The sequence below is a fragment of the Geotrypetes seraphini genome, chromosome 5 (genome assembly GCF_902459505.1).
Source record: "Geotrypetes seraphini chromosome 5, aGeoSer1.1, whole genome shotgun sequence".
Classification (NCBI taxonomy): Eukaryota; Metazoa; Chordata; class Amphibia; order Gymnophiona; family Dermophiidae; genus Geotrypetes; species Geotrypetes seraphini.
Genome location: NC_047088.1, coordinates 214171800 through 214186818, shown reverse-complemented (window position 1 = coordinate 214186818; position 15019 = coordinate 214171800). Strand labels below are relative to the sequence as shown.

The 15019-nt window shown below is 43.4% G+C and overlaps 1 protein-coding gene across 1 annotated transcript in view; it reads left to right on the top strand.

Moving 5' to 3' along the window:
- Positions 1 to 15019, top strand: part of MARCHF7 (membrane associated ring-CH-type finger 7) — a 171302-nt gene that overhangs the window by 144711 nt on the left and 11572 nt on the right. The window contains exon 9 of the mRNA XM_033945076.1: positions 12511 to 12624. Coding sequence (XP_033800967.1) covers positions 12511 to 12624 — 114 coding nt within the window. The remainder of the gene's footprint in view (positions 1 to 12510; positions 12625 to 15019) is intronic.

Below are 15019 nucleotides of genomic sequence, written 5' to 3'. Positions count from 1 at the left end.
CGGGCGACTTCGTTGTGTGAAACGAAGTACGTTATACGGATCACGACATAAAGTTCGTTGTGCGCAGCGTTCGCTGTGCGAGGCGTTCGCTGTGCGAGGCACCACTGTATTTAATTCCAGCATATCGAACCAGACACTTAACAAGGGTAATTTAGCAAAAACATTGCACCAAGATCTTCCTGTTTCATGGTAAGAAATAATTTCCTACGTTCTTGAATCAATTTTGTTACTTCAAGATAAGTCCACACTCTCTTACCATGAAACATAGATTGAGAAGCACAAAATTTTGTGTGAGATTTCAACATGACAAATGTTGAGGATTCTAGTCCTGAACAGTATATGTAACATGTCTGTAGGTCTCAATTTGAGACTAACACAGTAGACGTAGATCATTGGAAAGCTCAGAGGCACAATTTCTGTCACTTTTGGGAACTGTCCTAGTGGACAAAAATGTAGTCTTTCCATATTCCTCCAGTTCACGCAGTGTTAATGACAGATGCTTCCAAGCTAGGATGGGGAGCCCATGTAGATGAAGCTTCTGGGAGGATCAAATCCCCTAAGTGTGAAACCCATCAGATCAATTCTAGGAAAATGTAGAGCCAAATGGAATGCTTCTAAAGGCTTTTAAAGATTGGTTGTACAACAAAATTGTTTAATTCAGACTAGAAATCAAGCAGCTATGCACTATATCAACAAGCACGGGGGAATTTTGACCTCTCCTCCTTTGTTACTGTCAGGTTTTAGAACTCTGCCTTTCTCTTGGATTGACCCTCAGGGCCACATATCTGTTAGACAAACAGCCAAGTTTTACAACCACAGAAGTAGCCTTTTGGATGAGGTGGGCCATGCCTTACAACAGGAAGATTCCTTGCATCCTCCAGGATAGGAGCGTATGGCATACTAGTCTCGTATGCCTTCCCCTAAAATTAGAGAGGAGGGGCTTCTGTTTATAAATCCTCTCATGTGTCTTTTATAATAAGAATTCTCCTAAAACTGAAGGCATAGAATCATAATTTTCATAGCCCTTTTACTGGACAAGGCAGACCTAGTTCTCCCACACTGATGTTGTAATAAAAAGTGGTATATAAATACAAATAAACATATAGCTGCAGCCTGGAAAATGGACATATATAGTGTATAAAGACCATGGTAGTGTTGTTATATTACATTAGTATTTATGGATTGCTAATATGCCTCAGAAGGAGTTCAATACAATTTAGTAAGCCTGGCTATATCCAGGGATTACATTTATTTCATTAGGGTTCATGACGCACACAACTTGGTTTGTGTAAGCATATGATTATGGCATATGGTTTGAAGAGAAGATTGGCTATTTTTGGTATTGTAGTCTTGATATGGGTTCTGTTATGGGTGTCTCTTCTGTTTTGTAGGGAGCTTGGTCATCTTTCGAGATAAGAGGTAGTTTGTTTCTTGTTTGGTTTCTGGTGGTCATAGCTTGTTGTTTGGAGTGGGGTGTGTGAGGTGTTTTCCAAATAGGTTTTTAGATCTTTACGAAAGTTTTGGTAGGAAGATTGTTGAGGGAATATAGTTTTGTATTTAATTCCTCTAGGATTTGGGAATCTTATTTTCAAATGGTTGCTGATCAAGTTATTTGTCTTTGGCTGGGACTTAGATTAAATTCAATATGTTGTCTGGTATTTTGGCATGGAAGATTAAAAAGATCAGTGTACATAGTTTAAAAATACACCTTGCCTCAAAGGGGAGTCAGTGTAGTTTGAGGTACAGGGGTGTCACTTCGCCATATTTAGTTGCTGAGAAAATTAGTCTTACTGTTACATTGTGAATTGTCTGTAGTTTTTCTATATTTTCTTTGCATACTATCTACATAAAGGACATTGCAGTAGTCTAGTCGGGATAGTACTAGTGACTGAACCAAGATCTGAGAGAGTTTTCTTTGGTTATGCAATGCCAGATTTGTCTGTTTTCGCAGTGTTGTGAATATTTTCTTGGTTAATGTTCTCAATTGTGCCTCCCAGGATAGGTTCTTATTGAATATAATCCCTCGAATTCTAAGGTCTGAATCCAGTTTCAATTGGGTGTTATGCAGCGTTATTTGAATGTCATCATTGGTGATTCTGAGTGGGCTTATCAGTAAAAAGTTGGCAACTAGACAAGTGACTTCTTCTACTGATTTGTTATTCTTGTAGAGAGGAATGCATATTGTAATATCTGCGTAGGAGAAGTGAGAGGTTTTTCTTGTCTAAGAAATGTCCTAGTGTTGGCATCAGTATATTTTAAAGTATTGGGGAGAGTGGTAAGGGGTTTGAACCAAAAGAAGTATGAGAAGAAACTGGAAGACCTAAATATGTATACTCTGGAGGAGAGGAGGGTCAGGGGAGATATGAAACAAACATTTAAATACTTGAAAGGTATTAATATAGATCCAAATCTTTTCCAGAGAAGAGAAAATGGTAAAACTAGAGGGCATAATGTGAGGTGGCAAGGAGGCAGACTTAGGAGCAATATTAGGAAATTCTTTTTCACGGAGAGGGTGGTAGATGCCTGGAATGTCCTCCAAAGGGAAGTGGTGGTGAGGAAAACGGTGATGGATTTCAAAAAAAGGTGGGATAAACATAAAGGATCTCTTATTAGAAAACAAAGAATGTAAATTAAAGAGCTAAGGCTGGTACTGGACACACTTGCACAGTCTGTGTCCCATATGTGATGATTTGGTGTAGGATTGGGCTGGGGAAGGCATCAATGGGAACTCCACTAACTTGGAACATGAGGATGTTACTGGCCAGACTTTATAATAGATATCCTGCAAACAGGATGGTTGGATAGGCTGGAGTGAGCTTAGACAGCAACTTCAGCATTTGGAACCTAGGAGTAATAGACCCTGATCAATTTTCAGAGGGTTGTGTTCGTGAGGAGCTAGCTAAAATAAAGGTAGACAAAATGATAGGGCCGGATGGTGTACATCAGAGGGTGCTGAAGGAACTTAGGGAAGTTCAATGAGTCTCTAGAGTTGGGAGTGGTACCGGAGGACTGGAGAAGGGCAGATGTGGTCCCGGTCCACAAAAATGGAAGTAAGGAAGAAATAGGGAATTCTAGACCGGTAAGTCTGACTTCTGTGGTAAGCAAATTCATGGAAATGCTTTTAAAACAGAGAGTGTTCAAATTTCTGGAAACCTGTGGATTACAGGACCAGAGGCAGCATGGATTCACTAGAGATAGGTCTTGTCAGACATATCTAATCAATATCTTTGACCTGGTGACCAGAGATTTGGATAGAGGATGTGCGCTAGATGTGGTGTATTTAGATTTTAGCAAAGCCTTTGACAGTGTTCCACACAGATGTCTAATAAATAAACTGAGTGCCCTTGGGATGAGTCCCAAAGTGACGGGCTAAGTCAAAAACTCTTTGAGTGGAAGGCTACAGAGGGTAGTGATCATTGGAGATCACTCTGAGGAAAGGGATGTTACCAGTGGTGTGCCTCAAGGTTCTGTTCTTGTAACATTTTTATAAATATTGCTGAAGAGTTGTCGGGTAAGGTTTGCCTCTTTGCAGATGATACCAAAATCTGCAATAGAGTAGACACCCAATATGGTGTGAATAACATGAAGAAAGGCCTGACGAAGCTTGAAGAAATGGTATGAAATTTGGCAGCTAAAATTTAATGCTAAGAAATGCAAGGTCATGCATTTGGCCTGCAAAAACCTGAGGGAATGGTACAGTTTAGGGGGTGGAGAACTTAAGTGCACGATGGAGGAGCAAGACTTAAGTGTGATGGTATGTGATGATCTTAAGGTGACCAAACAGGTTGAAAAGGTGACTGCGAAAGCTAGAAGGATGCTAGGTTGCATAGGGAGAGGTATGGCCAGTAGGAAAAAGGAAGTATTTATGCCTCTGTATAAGACCCTGGTGAGACCCTATTTAGAATATTGTGTACAATTCTGGAGGCCGCACTTTCAAAAAGATATAAAAAGGATGGAGTCAGTCCAGAGGAAGGCTACTAAAATGGTGTGTGGTATTCGTGATAAGGCATATGGGGACAAACTTAAAGATCTCAATCTGTATACTTTGGAAGAAAGGCGGGAGAGGGGAGATATGATAGAGACGTTTAAATACCTACGTAATATCGTAATATAAATGTGCATGAGTCGAGTCTTTCATTTGAAAGGAAACTCTGCAATGAGAGGGCCTAGGATGAAGTTAAGAGGTGATAGGCTCCAGAGTACCGTATTTTCGCGGATATAACGCGCACCCGTGTAAAACGCGCACACGGGTATAGCGCGCAGAAACCACACTTGTATGTACGGAAACTTTTGTATACAGCGCTCATGGGTATACCGCGCATGCTGCCCGACTCTCCTCTGGCCACCCCGACTCTCCTTTCGCCCTCCCCGACTCTCCTCTCGTTGCCTCGACTCACCGTTCACCCGCCCTGACTTTCGGTGCACTGCCTCGCCTCTCCGTGCGCTGTCCCGACTCTCCGTTCACCTGCCCTGACTTTCCGTGCACTGCCCCACCTCTCCGTGCGCTGTCCCGACACTACATTACGGGCAGGAGGGATCCCAGGCCCTCCTGCCCTCGACGCAAACCCCCCTCCCCCCCAACGACCGCCCCCCCCCAAGAACCTCCGACCGCCCCCCCAGCCGACCCGCGATCCCCCTGGCGACCCCCACGACCCCCCCACCCCCCTTCCCGTACCTTTGGTAGTTGGCCGGACAGACGGGAGCCAAACCCACCTGTCCGGCAGGCAGCCAACGAAGGAATGAGGCCGGATTGGCCCATCCATCCTAAAGCTCCGCCTACTGGTGGGGCCTAAGGCGCGTGGGCCAATCAGAATAGGCCCTGGAGCCTTAGGTCCCACCTGGGGGCGTGGCCTGAGGCACATGGTCGGGTTGGGCCCATGTGCCTCAGGCCGCGCCCCCAGGTGGAACCTAAGGCTCCAGGGCCTATTCTGATTGGCCCACGCGCCTTAGGCCCCACCAGTAGGCGGAGCTTTAGGATGGATGGGCCAATCCGGCCTCATTCCTTCGTTGGCTGCCTGCCGGACAGGCGGGTTTGGCTCCCGTCTGTCCGGCCAACTACCAAAGGTACGGGGAAGGGGGGTGGGGGGGTCGTGGGGGTCGCTAGGGGGATCGCGGGTCGGCTGGGGGGGTGGTCGGAGGTTCTTGGGGGGCGGTCGTTGGGGGGAGGGGGGTTTGCGTCGAGGGCAGGAGGGCCTAGGATCCCTCCTGCCCGTAATGTAGTGCGAGGTGGGGGTAGGGGGTCGCCGTGGCCAGGAGGGTTTGGGCTCCCTCCTGGCCCGATATTGTCGGGGAGTCGGCGGTCCTTCGGGGTGGGGGTGCGAGCGTCCTTCCGGATGATGAATTGGGCGTCGGGCGGGGTGTGAAATATGTAAAAAAAATTTTGTATACCGCGCTCAGGCATATAACGCGCGAAGGGTATGCGCGGTACGTAAAAACGCGTATAACGCGCGCGTTATATCCGCGAAAATACGGTAATCTGAGGAAATAATTTTTTACAGAAAGGGTGGTAGATGCGTGGAACAGTCTCCCAGTAGAGGTGGTAGAAACAGAGACACTGTCTGAATTCAAGAGGGCCTGGGATAGGCATGTGGGATCTCTCGGAGAAAGAGATAATGGTTACTGCAGATGGGCAGACTAAATGGGCCATTTGGCCATTATCTGCTGTCATGTTTCTACATTTCTAGGGCAATATCAGGTGGACTTTACAGTCTATGACCCAGAAATATCAAATAAGAGGCAAGTTAATCATGTATTTTTAATGGGTATAACTAATGGGAAGACTATACAGACTGTTCAGGTCTTTATCCTCCATCATTTACTATGTTACTATGACTGTACTTTACTTTACACTTATAGTATGTATGACTTTCTCTTTGGAGACTTGATACTAAGGAGGTTGATAGCAGATTTTAGTTTCATAGAATATAATCTTAAAATAGTTATGTAATTAAAATAAATCTCAACTCACAGCAGTTATGCTCTTTGTAGTTTATGGTTCTGATATCTTTCGGTGGTCCAGTTGAGGCAGGCTATTACTACTGTTTACTACTTTAATATTTTTATAGCTTATAGGCATACACAGCACTGTACAACATATTTAAGAAACAGTCCCTGCTTAGTAGAGCTTACAATCTAAACAAACAGACAACAGGACAAGTAGGGGCTTAGGGAGGTTTTTGGGGTACTTAGGGTGAGGGGGTTACGAGTTAAATGCAATCTTGAAGAGGTGGGCTTTTACTCCGGATTTGAATAGTTCCAAAGATGAAGCGTGACACACTGATTCAGGCAGTTTGATCCAGCTGTAAAGTGCAGCAAGAGAGAAGGTATAGATTGTGAGCCCATCGGGACAGAGAGGGAAAATACTTGAGTACCTGATTGTAAAAAAATCTGCTTAGATAACCTTGATAGGCGGTATATAAAATCCTAATAAACTTGAAACTTGTATGCAGTCTGGAGCTGACAGTAGAAGAGAAGGGTACAGATAGACATTTGCCTGATGAATGGAGTTGTAGCGGAAGAGTATAGGAAGAGACGAGGTGAGAGATAGCTGAAGAACTAAAGATTGAATACACTTGTAGATCAATAAGAGGAGTTTGAAGTGGATGGAGAACCAGTGAAGTAACTTAAGAAGAGGGGTGATCTGAGCATAGTGACTCTGATGAAATATAAGTTGTGCAGCAGCATTCTGAACACCCTAATCCTCCCAGGGCCTCCATTCCAGATATCACACACCAAAATATTCTGCCTCTGTTAGTTCCTATTTCTATCCCTATGGCTCCATTATACTGTCTTCTCTTGATACTAACTTTCCCCATCTCAAACTGCTACATTCTTCAAGACCACATAACCCACCACCTGAATTCATCACCTTTTGTCTTCCACCTTCTTTTGAGCTCAGCAACTTCAACATTTTCTTCCTCTCTAACAACCATCCCCATTCTATCTAAGTGCACTTCATCTGTAGTGCTATCATTGTGCCTCTTCTCCTCTTTTTACCTTCTTGCTCCTTCTTTTGCTCTCCTGCTTGGGGACATCAATCTTCCAATCCTCCTAATCAATCTTCACCCTACCAATGCAGGTCACACAGCAATGTCTCCAGCCTTATTTTTTGTTCCTATCCTACCCCTTCTTCTCTACTTTTTCATACACCCTGTGGAAGGCTTACTCCATCTCCAGCTAGTTTGCTTGCATCCACAGCCTCTTTATCTCTTCTCTCCATCTACTTGCACTAACTGAGACCTGCCTCTGCCCTGAAGATTCCACTTCAGTTGCTGGCCTATGTCATGGAGGTTACCTCTTCTCCCATATGCCTCACCCAGTTGGTCATGGAGGTGGTGTTGGGCTGTTATTCTCACCTTCTTGTAGATATCAACTTCTCCCACCTCAACCTCACTGCTTTTCTTCTCTCGAAGTCCACTCCATTGTCTTCGCTCCCCTACCTCTTTGACTAGCGATCAATTATTGACACCCCCCCGATAAGCCTCTTTCTTCCTTTCTGACTGACTTTGACTCCTGGCTTCCCTCCTTTCTCAAACTTCCCTCAACATTCATGCTGATAACCCCTCTGACTCTTATACCTCTAGGTTCCTTGCTTTAATATCCTCATTCAGCCTTCAGCTGTGCTTCACCACTCTTATACAGAGTGGCCACTCCCTTGATTTTGTCTGCTCCAACTGCTCAATTTCCAATTTCTCCACCTCCATTCTTCCCGTCTCTGACCATCATGTGGTAACCTTCACAACTAATCACCCTCCTCCCTAAAACTGGCCAATCTCCAGTACATTTAGGGATCTTCAGGCTATTGACCATTGCACTCTCCACTATGGTCTCATCATCCCTCCTCTCAAACACTGTGATGCAAGTCTGATGAAGCTGTCTCTTCCAATAATACTATTCTTTCCTGTGCTCTAGACACCCTGTCTCCTCCCATCTCACATTCTGAGGTGTACCAAACCCTGGCTGAACTCTGAAATCTGCTACATATGCTCCTGTGCCCAGTCTGCTGAACGTCTTTGGCTAAAGTCACATACTCATGCTGACTTCATGCATTTCAAATTCCTGCTGATCTGATTCCAGTTTGCCCTTTCACCTGCAAAACAAGACTATTATGCCCATTTGACTAATTCTCTCATATCCATCCCCCTCTGTCTTTGCCACACTGAACTCCTTACTCAAAATGACCTCACCTCTTACCCCCCCCCCCCCTTTTTACTTTTTCCCCTGACTATGGCTGAGTACTTCCATGACAAGATTTGCAAGATTAGCCTTGAGTTCTCAACTGGCTCACCTCCACCTCTCCCAGTTCATTCTGTCAAACCTCCCTTTAACCCCTTCTGCCTTTTCTGAAATCGCAGAAGAGGAAACGGCACATTTTCTTTCCACTTCCAAACTCACTACTTGTTCCTCTGACCCATCTTCTTAATGCTGTCTCTTCTACTGTCATCTCACCTATTTGTCATATCTTCAGTCTTTCACTTTCCACTGCAGCTGTTTCTGATGCCTTCAAATGTGCCATAGTTACGCCACTCCTTAAAAAAACCTTTACTGAACCCTACTTGCTATTGCCCCATCTCCCTCCTCCCTTTCTTATCCAAGCTACTTGAACGTACTGTTCACCGCCATTATCTTGATTTTCTTTCACCTTGGGCTATTCTTGACTCACTTCAATTGGGCTTCCACCCTCTTCACTCTACGGAAACTGCTAAAGTCTCCAATGAACTCCTGGCTAGATCCAAAGGTTCTATTCTGTCATCCTTGATCTGTTGTTTTTGACACTGTTGACCACCATCAATATGCGGTCCTCACTTGGATTTCAGATCTCTGTTATTTTTTGGTTTTCTTATTTTTCCTGTCGCATCATTAATGTATGCTCTGGTCAATCCTCCTCCGCCACTATTGGTTGGTGTACCCCCCAAGGCTCTGTCTTGAGAACACTTCTTTTTTCCATCTATACCTGTTCCCTTGGTGCTCTGATAGCATCCCATGGTTTCCAGTATCATCTCTATGTTGATGACTCTTTCCAGTATCATCTCTATGCTGATGACTCACAAATTTACATCTCTGCACCTGAAATTTCCACAGAAATCCAGGCCCATGTCTCACTGCCATTTAAAACTAAATCTGTCTCCCCTCTTCACCCATTCTCTATTCCTGTAGATAACACTCTTATCCTCCCTGTCTCTTCAGCTCATAACCTCGGTACCATCTTTAACTCATCTCTATGCACAAATCCAACAGACCACTAAAGCCTGTCTTTTTTTTTTTTTCTATAATATTGCCAAAATCAGACCTTTCCTGTCTTATCACACTACCAAATTCCTTATCCATACTTATCACCTCTCGCCTCCCTATCCATACTTATCACTACTGCAACCTGCTTCTCTCACAGGTCTTCCCCTGAGCCATATCTCTTCCCTTCAGTCTGTTCAGAATTCTGCTGTATGGCTTGTATTCCGCCAATGTTGCTATACTCGCAGTCCCCCTCTCCTCAAGTCACTCCACTGGCTCCCTATCCACTTCTGCATACAGTTCAAACTCCTGTTGCTGACTTACAAATAAGTTCACACTGCATCTCCTCAGTATCTCTCCTTTCTCATCTAACCCTGAACTCTGTTCATCTTGTAAGTCTCTCCTAACTACCCTTCAACTCTCCTGCCAACTCTAAACTCTGCCTTTCTATCTTGCTGCACCTTATGCCTGGAACAAACTGCCTGAGGCGATATGTCAGGCTCTGTCTCTCATATTCAGGCTAAAAGCCCACTTTATTGATGGCTGATTTTAACTCTAACTCCAACCCACTTGTAAAGTATCCACCTCTATTTTATCACTCCCTTTGTAATTCTCTACCCAAATTGTTCTGTTTGATTAGATTGTAAGCTCTACATGTCTCTTCATGGTTAATATAATGTACAGCACTGTATGCATCTGGCAGCACTATAGAAATGATAAGTAATAGTAGATACTTGTTTCTGTAAAGTGAATTTTAGACAATGAAGGAATTTGATGCATACCTTCTGATCTTAGACTTCTACTTGGCTTTTAAAATATTTTTTAGTAGAGATGTCACATAGTATAAAGCTGCCTCCTACCTGGAGTGCTTGTTGAATTAAGGTTTTCACTTTAAATTTGATCTTGAATTTTATAGAAAGCCACTTTAGAGCTTTAAGACAAGGTGTGTTATGATGGCATTATGGTTTTATGATTTATTTATTTCAGATACCAATTAAACAGTGGCATTCTGAACTAATCAAAGGGCCTTGTGGAATGTTGAGGAATGCAAATCGCACAAATTAGAGTCGGTCTAAATTTGATAAACTCTGGTCTGCATACACATACTAAATTTTTCCTAAAGTTGTGTCTGAGTTTTAATCATCCAGTTGTCCTGCCAGACCCCATGTTCTAAGATGAAAGCACACTACACATACTGGATTGCAAGAAAGCATTGACCATATATCTGGAGTGGAATAAAGCACTTAGAAAGACCATCAAAGTTTTTTCTTTCTTTCAGCTTGAACAGTATGAGGCTACCTTAGGCACATGCATTCTTCAATTCCCTTTAATCCATCTCTTTTAGTTCTAGGCTGCAGCCTTTATAAATAAAGGTAAAATACTCAAAAGGCTTGTTAATTTTGATGGTTGCCTGTTGGCAGCACCTTTAGGTGTAGTATTCCCCTTTCTGTTGAAGGCAGCCTGTAGCCAGGGAATCCCATGTTATAATGACTTGTATAGTAATTTGACTTTTCTCTGAGGACGAGCAGGATAGCAAGTGCACAGTACCCACCACCTCCCCATGGATTCTTATTCTATTACACGATTTAAAAATAGACTGAAACGGTCCCACATGATAGCAGCAGGTGAGAAGTAGCACACACATGCTGTAAACCTACTCAGAAGTTTATAGAAACTCTTAAGCTGGAATAGTATTGCTGTGTAGAGCTCCATTGGTCACATCACCCATGTTAGGAGGATTTGTATCCATGGCAGACATTTGGTACAGGTACCATACATAAACCGATTCAAATATAAACAGAGATAACATTTCCCCTCTTTTTTAGGGGAAAAAATGTTAACTAGAATATAAACTGAGGGTTTATATTTAAGTGTTGCCCAACTGTACACCCACCCACCTCTCCCTGGGCCTACCTTAAATCCTGGTGGTCCAGTGGTGTGGCTAGCCAAACCGGGATAGGAGCGATCACTCCCTCGAGTTGAGGTGTCGGATCCTGTCCTGGCTAGCTGTAGAATCACCGCAAGCCCCTTCCTTTCCTCCTTCCCCTCCTGCTGTAGAATCAATGTGCACTCCCTCCCTCTCTCCTTCAAAGAAGCAGCGTAGGCCTCTCTTAATTACTGGTGACCCAGCAATCCTCTTGCACTCCTGCCCAGACTAGCTGAAAAATGGCTGCCACAAAATCCTGCAGCAATTTGTGAGACTTGAAGCAGTCTCGCAAATTGTTGTGGGAACTCGCAGCAGCCATTTCTTCAGCGAGACTGCATGGACAGGAGAATCGCTCCTGCTCCAACTCACCCTGTTGGGCCACCAGTAATTAAGGTAGGCCTGGGGGGGAGATCTACGCTGCTTCTCCAAAGGAAGGAGGGGGATCAATTGTGATTCTACAGCAGGGAAAGAGAGGACGCACATAGCCACATTGATTCTACAGCTAGGACAGAGCCCATCATCTCACCTCGGCAGAGGGAGGAATCGTTCCTGTCCTGGATTGTCTCATCACACCACTGGATCACTAGGATTTAAGGTAGACCTAAATATAAATTGAGTCCCCCATTTTTGGGCCATTTTTTCAGTTTATATTTGGATATATAAGACACCTTTTTATGACACCACCCATAATAAATGTATTTTTTTCCGTACTAACACCCATACATTGGAATTCATTACCACTCTGAGAGGAAGAAAACATTGACAAATTTAAAACAAACTTAAAACCTTCTTATTTCGGGACGCATATGACATATGATTTCCTTTTCATCCTAGATCACTGATTACTATCAAAAATAAATCAGGAAGAGCATAGCTTCCCTCTCCCATTGTGTTAAATCCCTTTTTCCCTCTATCCTATAAACGATTGTAGTTCTACCTCTCTCTCCTTTGTTTCAGTCTGTCTTGTCTTTGTTTTAAGTATTAATTATATTTTCCAAACTTTTATACTTTTTAATGTAATGTTCACCACTTTGACAATTTTTAAGTGATATATCAAAAATTTTTTATTTTTTTAAATTTCTTTATTCAGTTTTGCATATTACAACAAGTGTATCAGAAAAATTCATATGATCTTATAAATACACACTTGATTTCCTTCATGTAACACTTTAAATACAACATATCAATTTTAATTAAACTTGGAACTTGGCAAGTATGTAACTTGGTTTTTAGGAACAGATAAAACTATTGTGATCTCTTAAACTCAATCTTCAAGGAACTGTACTTTTAAAATCCTCTTTTAAACAGATTTCTGTAACTGAAGACAACTAAGGTTTCATGTTTGTTTATTCTAGGCAGAATATGAATTTATCAGCTCTGGTCTCTACCTTGTAGTCTTGCTGCACTTGTGCGAGCAGCGCTTTTCGGATATATTGGGAGCTGCAAGTGATGCAAGCACAAGAGTTCGTGTAAGTATGTTAACTTTAAGAGGGTGAGGGCATGGAACATGAAATACTCTCTTTCTGTGGTTACAGTGTGATTTACATGTTATATACTGGTACTTATTTGTATGCTGGGTAATGAATGGTTAAGTGGCTTGTCCAGTCAACAAGGAGCTGCAATGGAATTCGAATTCTGTTCCTCTGGTTCTTAGGCCATTGCACTAACCACAGAAAATATCTTGTTTTGATGACCAATATAGTAGTAGGGCCTGTATTATTACTTTTCTGTTGACATCAGGATGAATCTGCCACACAAGTGGTGTGATCTCATATCCAACACAAGTGCTTTCTAAGCTCATAGAAACTGAGTTTTTCTGAACAAATGCAGGAGCTCTTTATGGCAACTTCACATGAGTTCCTCAGTCTGTACTAAGTGCTAGATGTAATTTAGCTGAGTTTATGGTCGTGCTATTCATCTTATTCCTGTTTTTATTTTTTTCATCATGCTCCACTGTCTTTTGCTGCCACAAACATTTATTTTGCTGCATCAAAATTGAGTTGGTTTTTGTGAGACTTCTGTTGGCTTCAAATTGAACCCCTTTTGGCACAGAGAGGTAGCCTTGGAATACTCAAACTGACATTGCCTAGAATCTTTCAGTAGTGTGCCAGATTATCCCTGAAGACACAGAAAATACAATAGTGTTCCCTTTCATGTTCTCCTAGCCCTCTAAGGGAGAAGACAAAGCCATTTAGTTCATACCCCTGAGGGAACCCTTTAGAAATGACTACAAAAGATATTAGTACCTTCCAGAAAGAGGAAGCTATATCTTAAGATGCTGAAATTTACGTGGAAGGGTCCTTTAGGTCAGCGTTCTAGATAATACATGCAAGTGAAGGCTTTCTGAGAGTAGGCACTTATACTATGTTTCCAGTACAATAGGCGAGACATTCTAGACAAGTGAGTAGTGTCCCCATGGCCGTGTGCTATCTGCAGAAGGAATCCAGTTAGGATTTTTCTCTGTGCCTCTTCTGTACTTCACTGAACTCCCTTAGCTCCACCTACAGTTTATCCTTTCTGCGCGATATGCCTGTAGGAGTGAGTTTATTCTGCTCTCCACCTTTTATTATTTTATTCAGTGTTTAGTCCTTTTTCTTGGGATTCTTGTGCTCAGCACGTTTTTGTGCTTTGCCTGCATTGAGACTGCACAGACCGCTGACAGACCAATCCAAATGGGTACCTGTTAGCCAGCCTGCTTAGTTTCCTTGGAACTCAGAACCATCCCTGAAGTTGTCTCACCTACGGTTAAGCAGTGGTCGAGCGCAGGCTGTTAGGCACCCTTAGGGGCTCGGCAGTGGTTTCCCAGGGTGCCAGCTGCGTCCTTCTCGCCTCCGCCTTTCCCAGTGTGCAGCCATCAGTCCGCTGCTGGGATGGGACAATCGGCGCAAAGCTTAGCCTCTCTCCTGGTCAAACAGGTGACAAAATGCTCAGCTAGCCTGGTGGGGCATGCTGCCTTTATTTTTGGGGGCTCAGCACAGCTTATAGAACTGTGCGCATGGCTGCGGTCCTTCCGCAGCCTCTGAAACGCATGTTTAGGTCTTCAGAGGGTGACATGTGCCCCAAGCTGATCTACCTGATCTTGGTCTTTATTCTGATGACCAGCTTGTTGACCCCTTATTTCAAAGTACAGCGCTTCTGAGAACAGGGGACCAGGGACTTGAGATCCTTCAGGGGCTCTAGGACCTGGGGACAATCCCACAGTTCTGTGCTTATTTCAGTCTGTGGCTTTGCCAATTCTTATTTCTAAGTAGAGAATTACACTGGATAAATTTTGTCCCCCATCCCCGCAGGAACTCAATTTCCTCAATTTCAGGAATGTGGCTGAGGAGTATACGGTATCTGTGTTCCTCTCTTAGGCAGGAGTAGTTTCTGAGCTCTCTTGAGGTTTTGCCGGCTATTTGCAGCTGATATTCTCATATTACTCCTTTGAGCAGAACAGTTATGACCTTGATTGGTCTGGGGGTGTCTCGACTTCATGTTGATTTGGTGGTCCTTGATGCTTGGGTATTAACTATAGGTAGAGCTAAGGAGCTCAGTGAAATACAGAAGAGACACAGAGAAAAATCCAAACTGGATTCCTTCTGTAGATGGCACGCGGCCATGGGGACACTATCCACTTGTCTAGAATGTCTCATCTATCTACTGCAAAAGAGCTTACCATTGTAAGTATATAATCTCTTTATGAGCAGGAATTATTCATTAGCTTACTAGTTATCCCAGGACAAGCAGGCATGATATTCTCACATGTGGGTGACGTCATCTACGGAGCCCCAGCGCGGACAGCTTTTCAAGCAAACTTGATTGAAGTTTCAAGTTTGCTATGCTGCACCACGCATGTGCCATGCCCTTCTTGCACACTAGAGG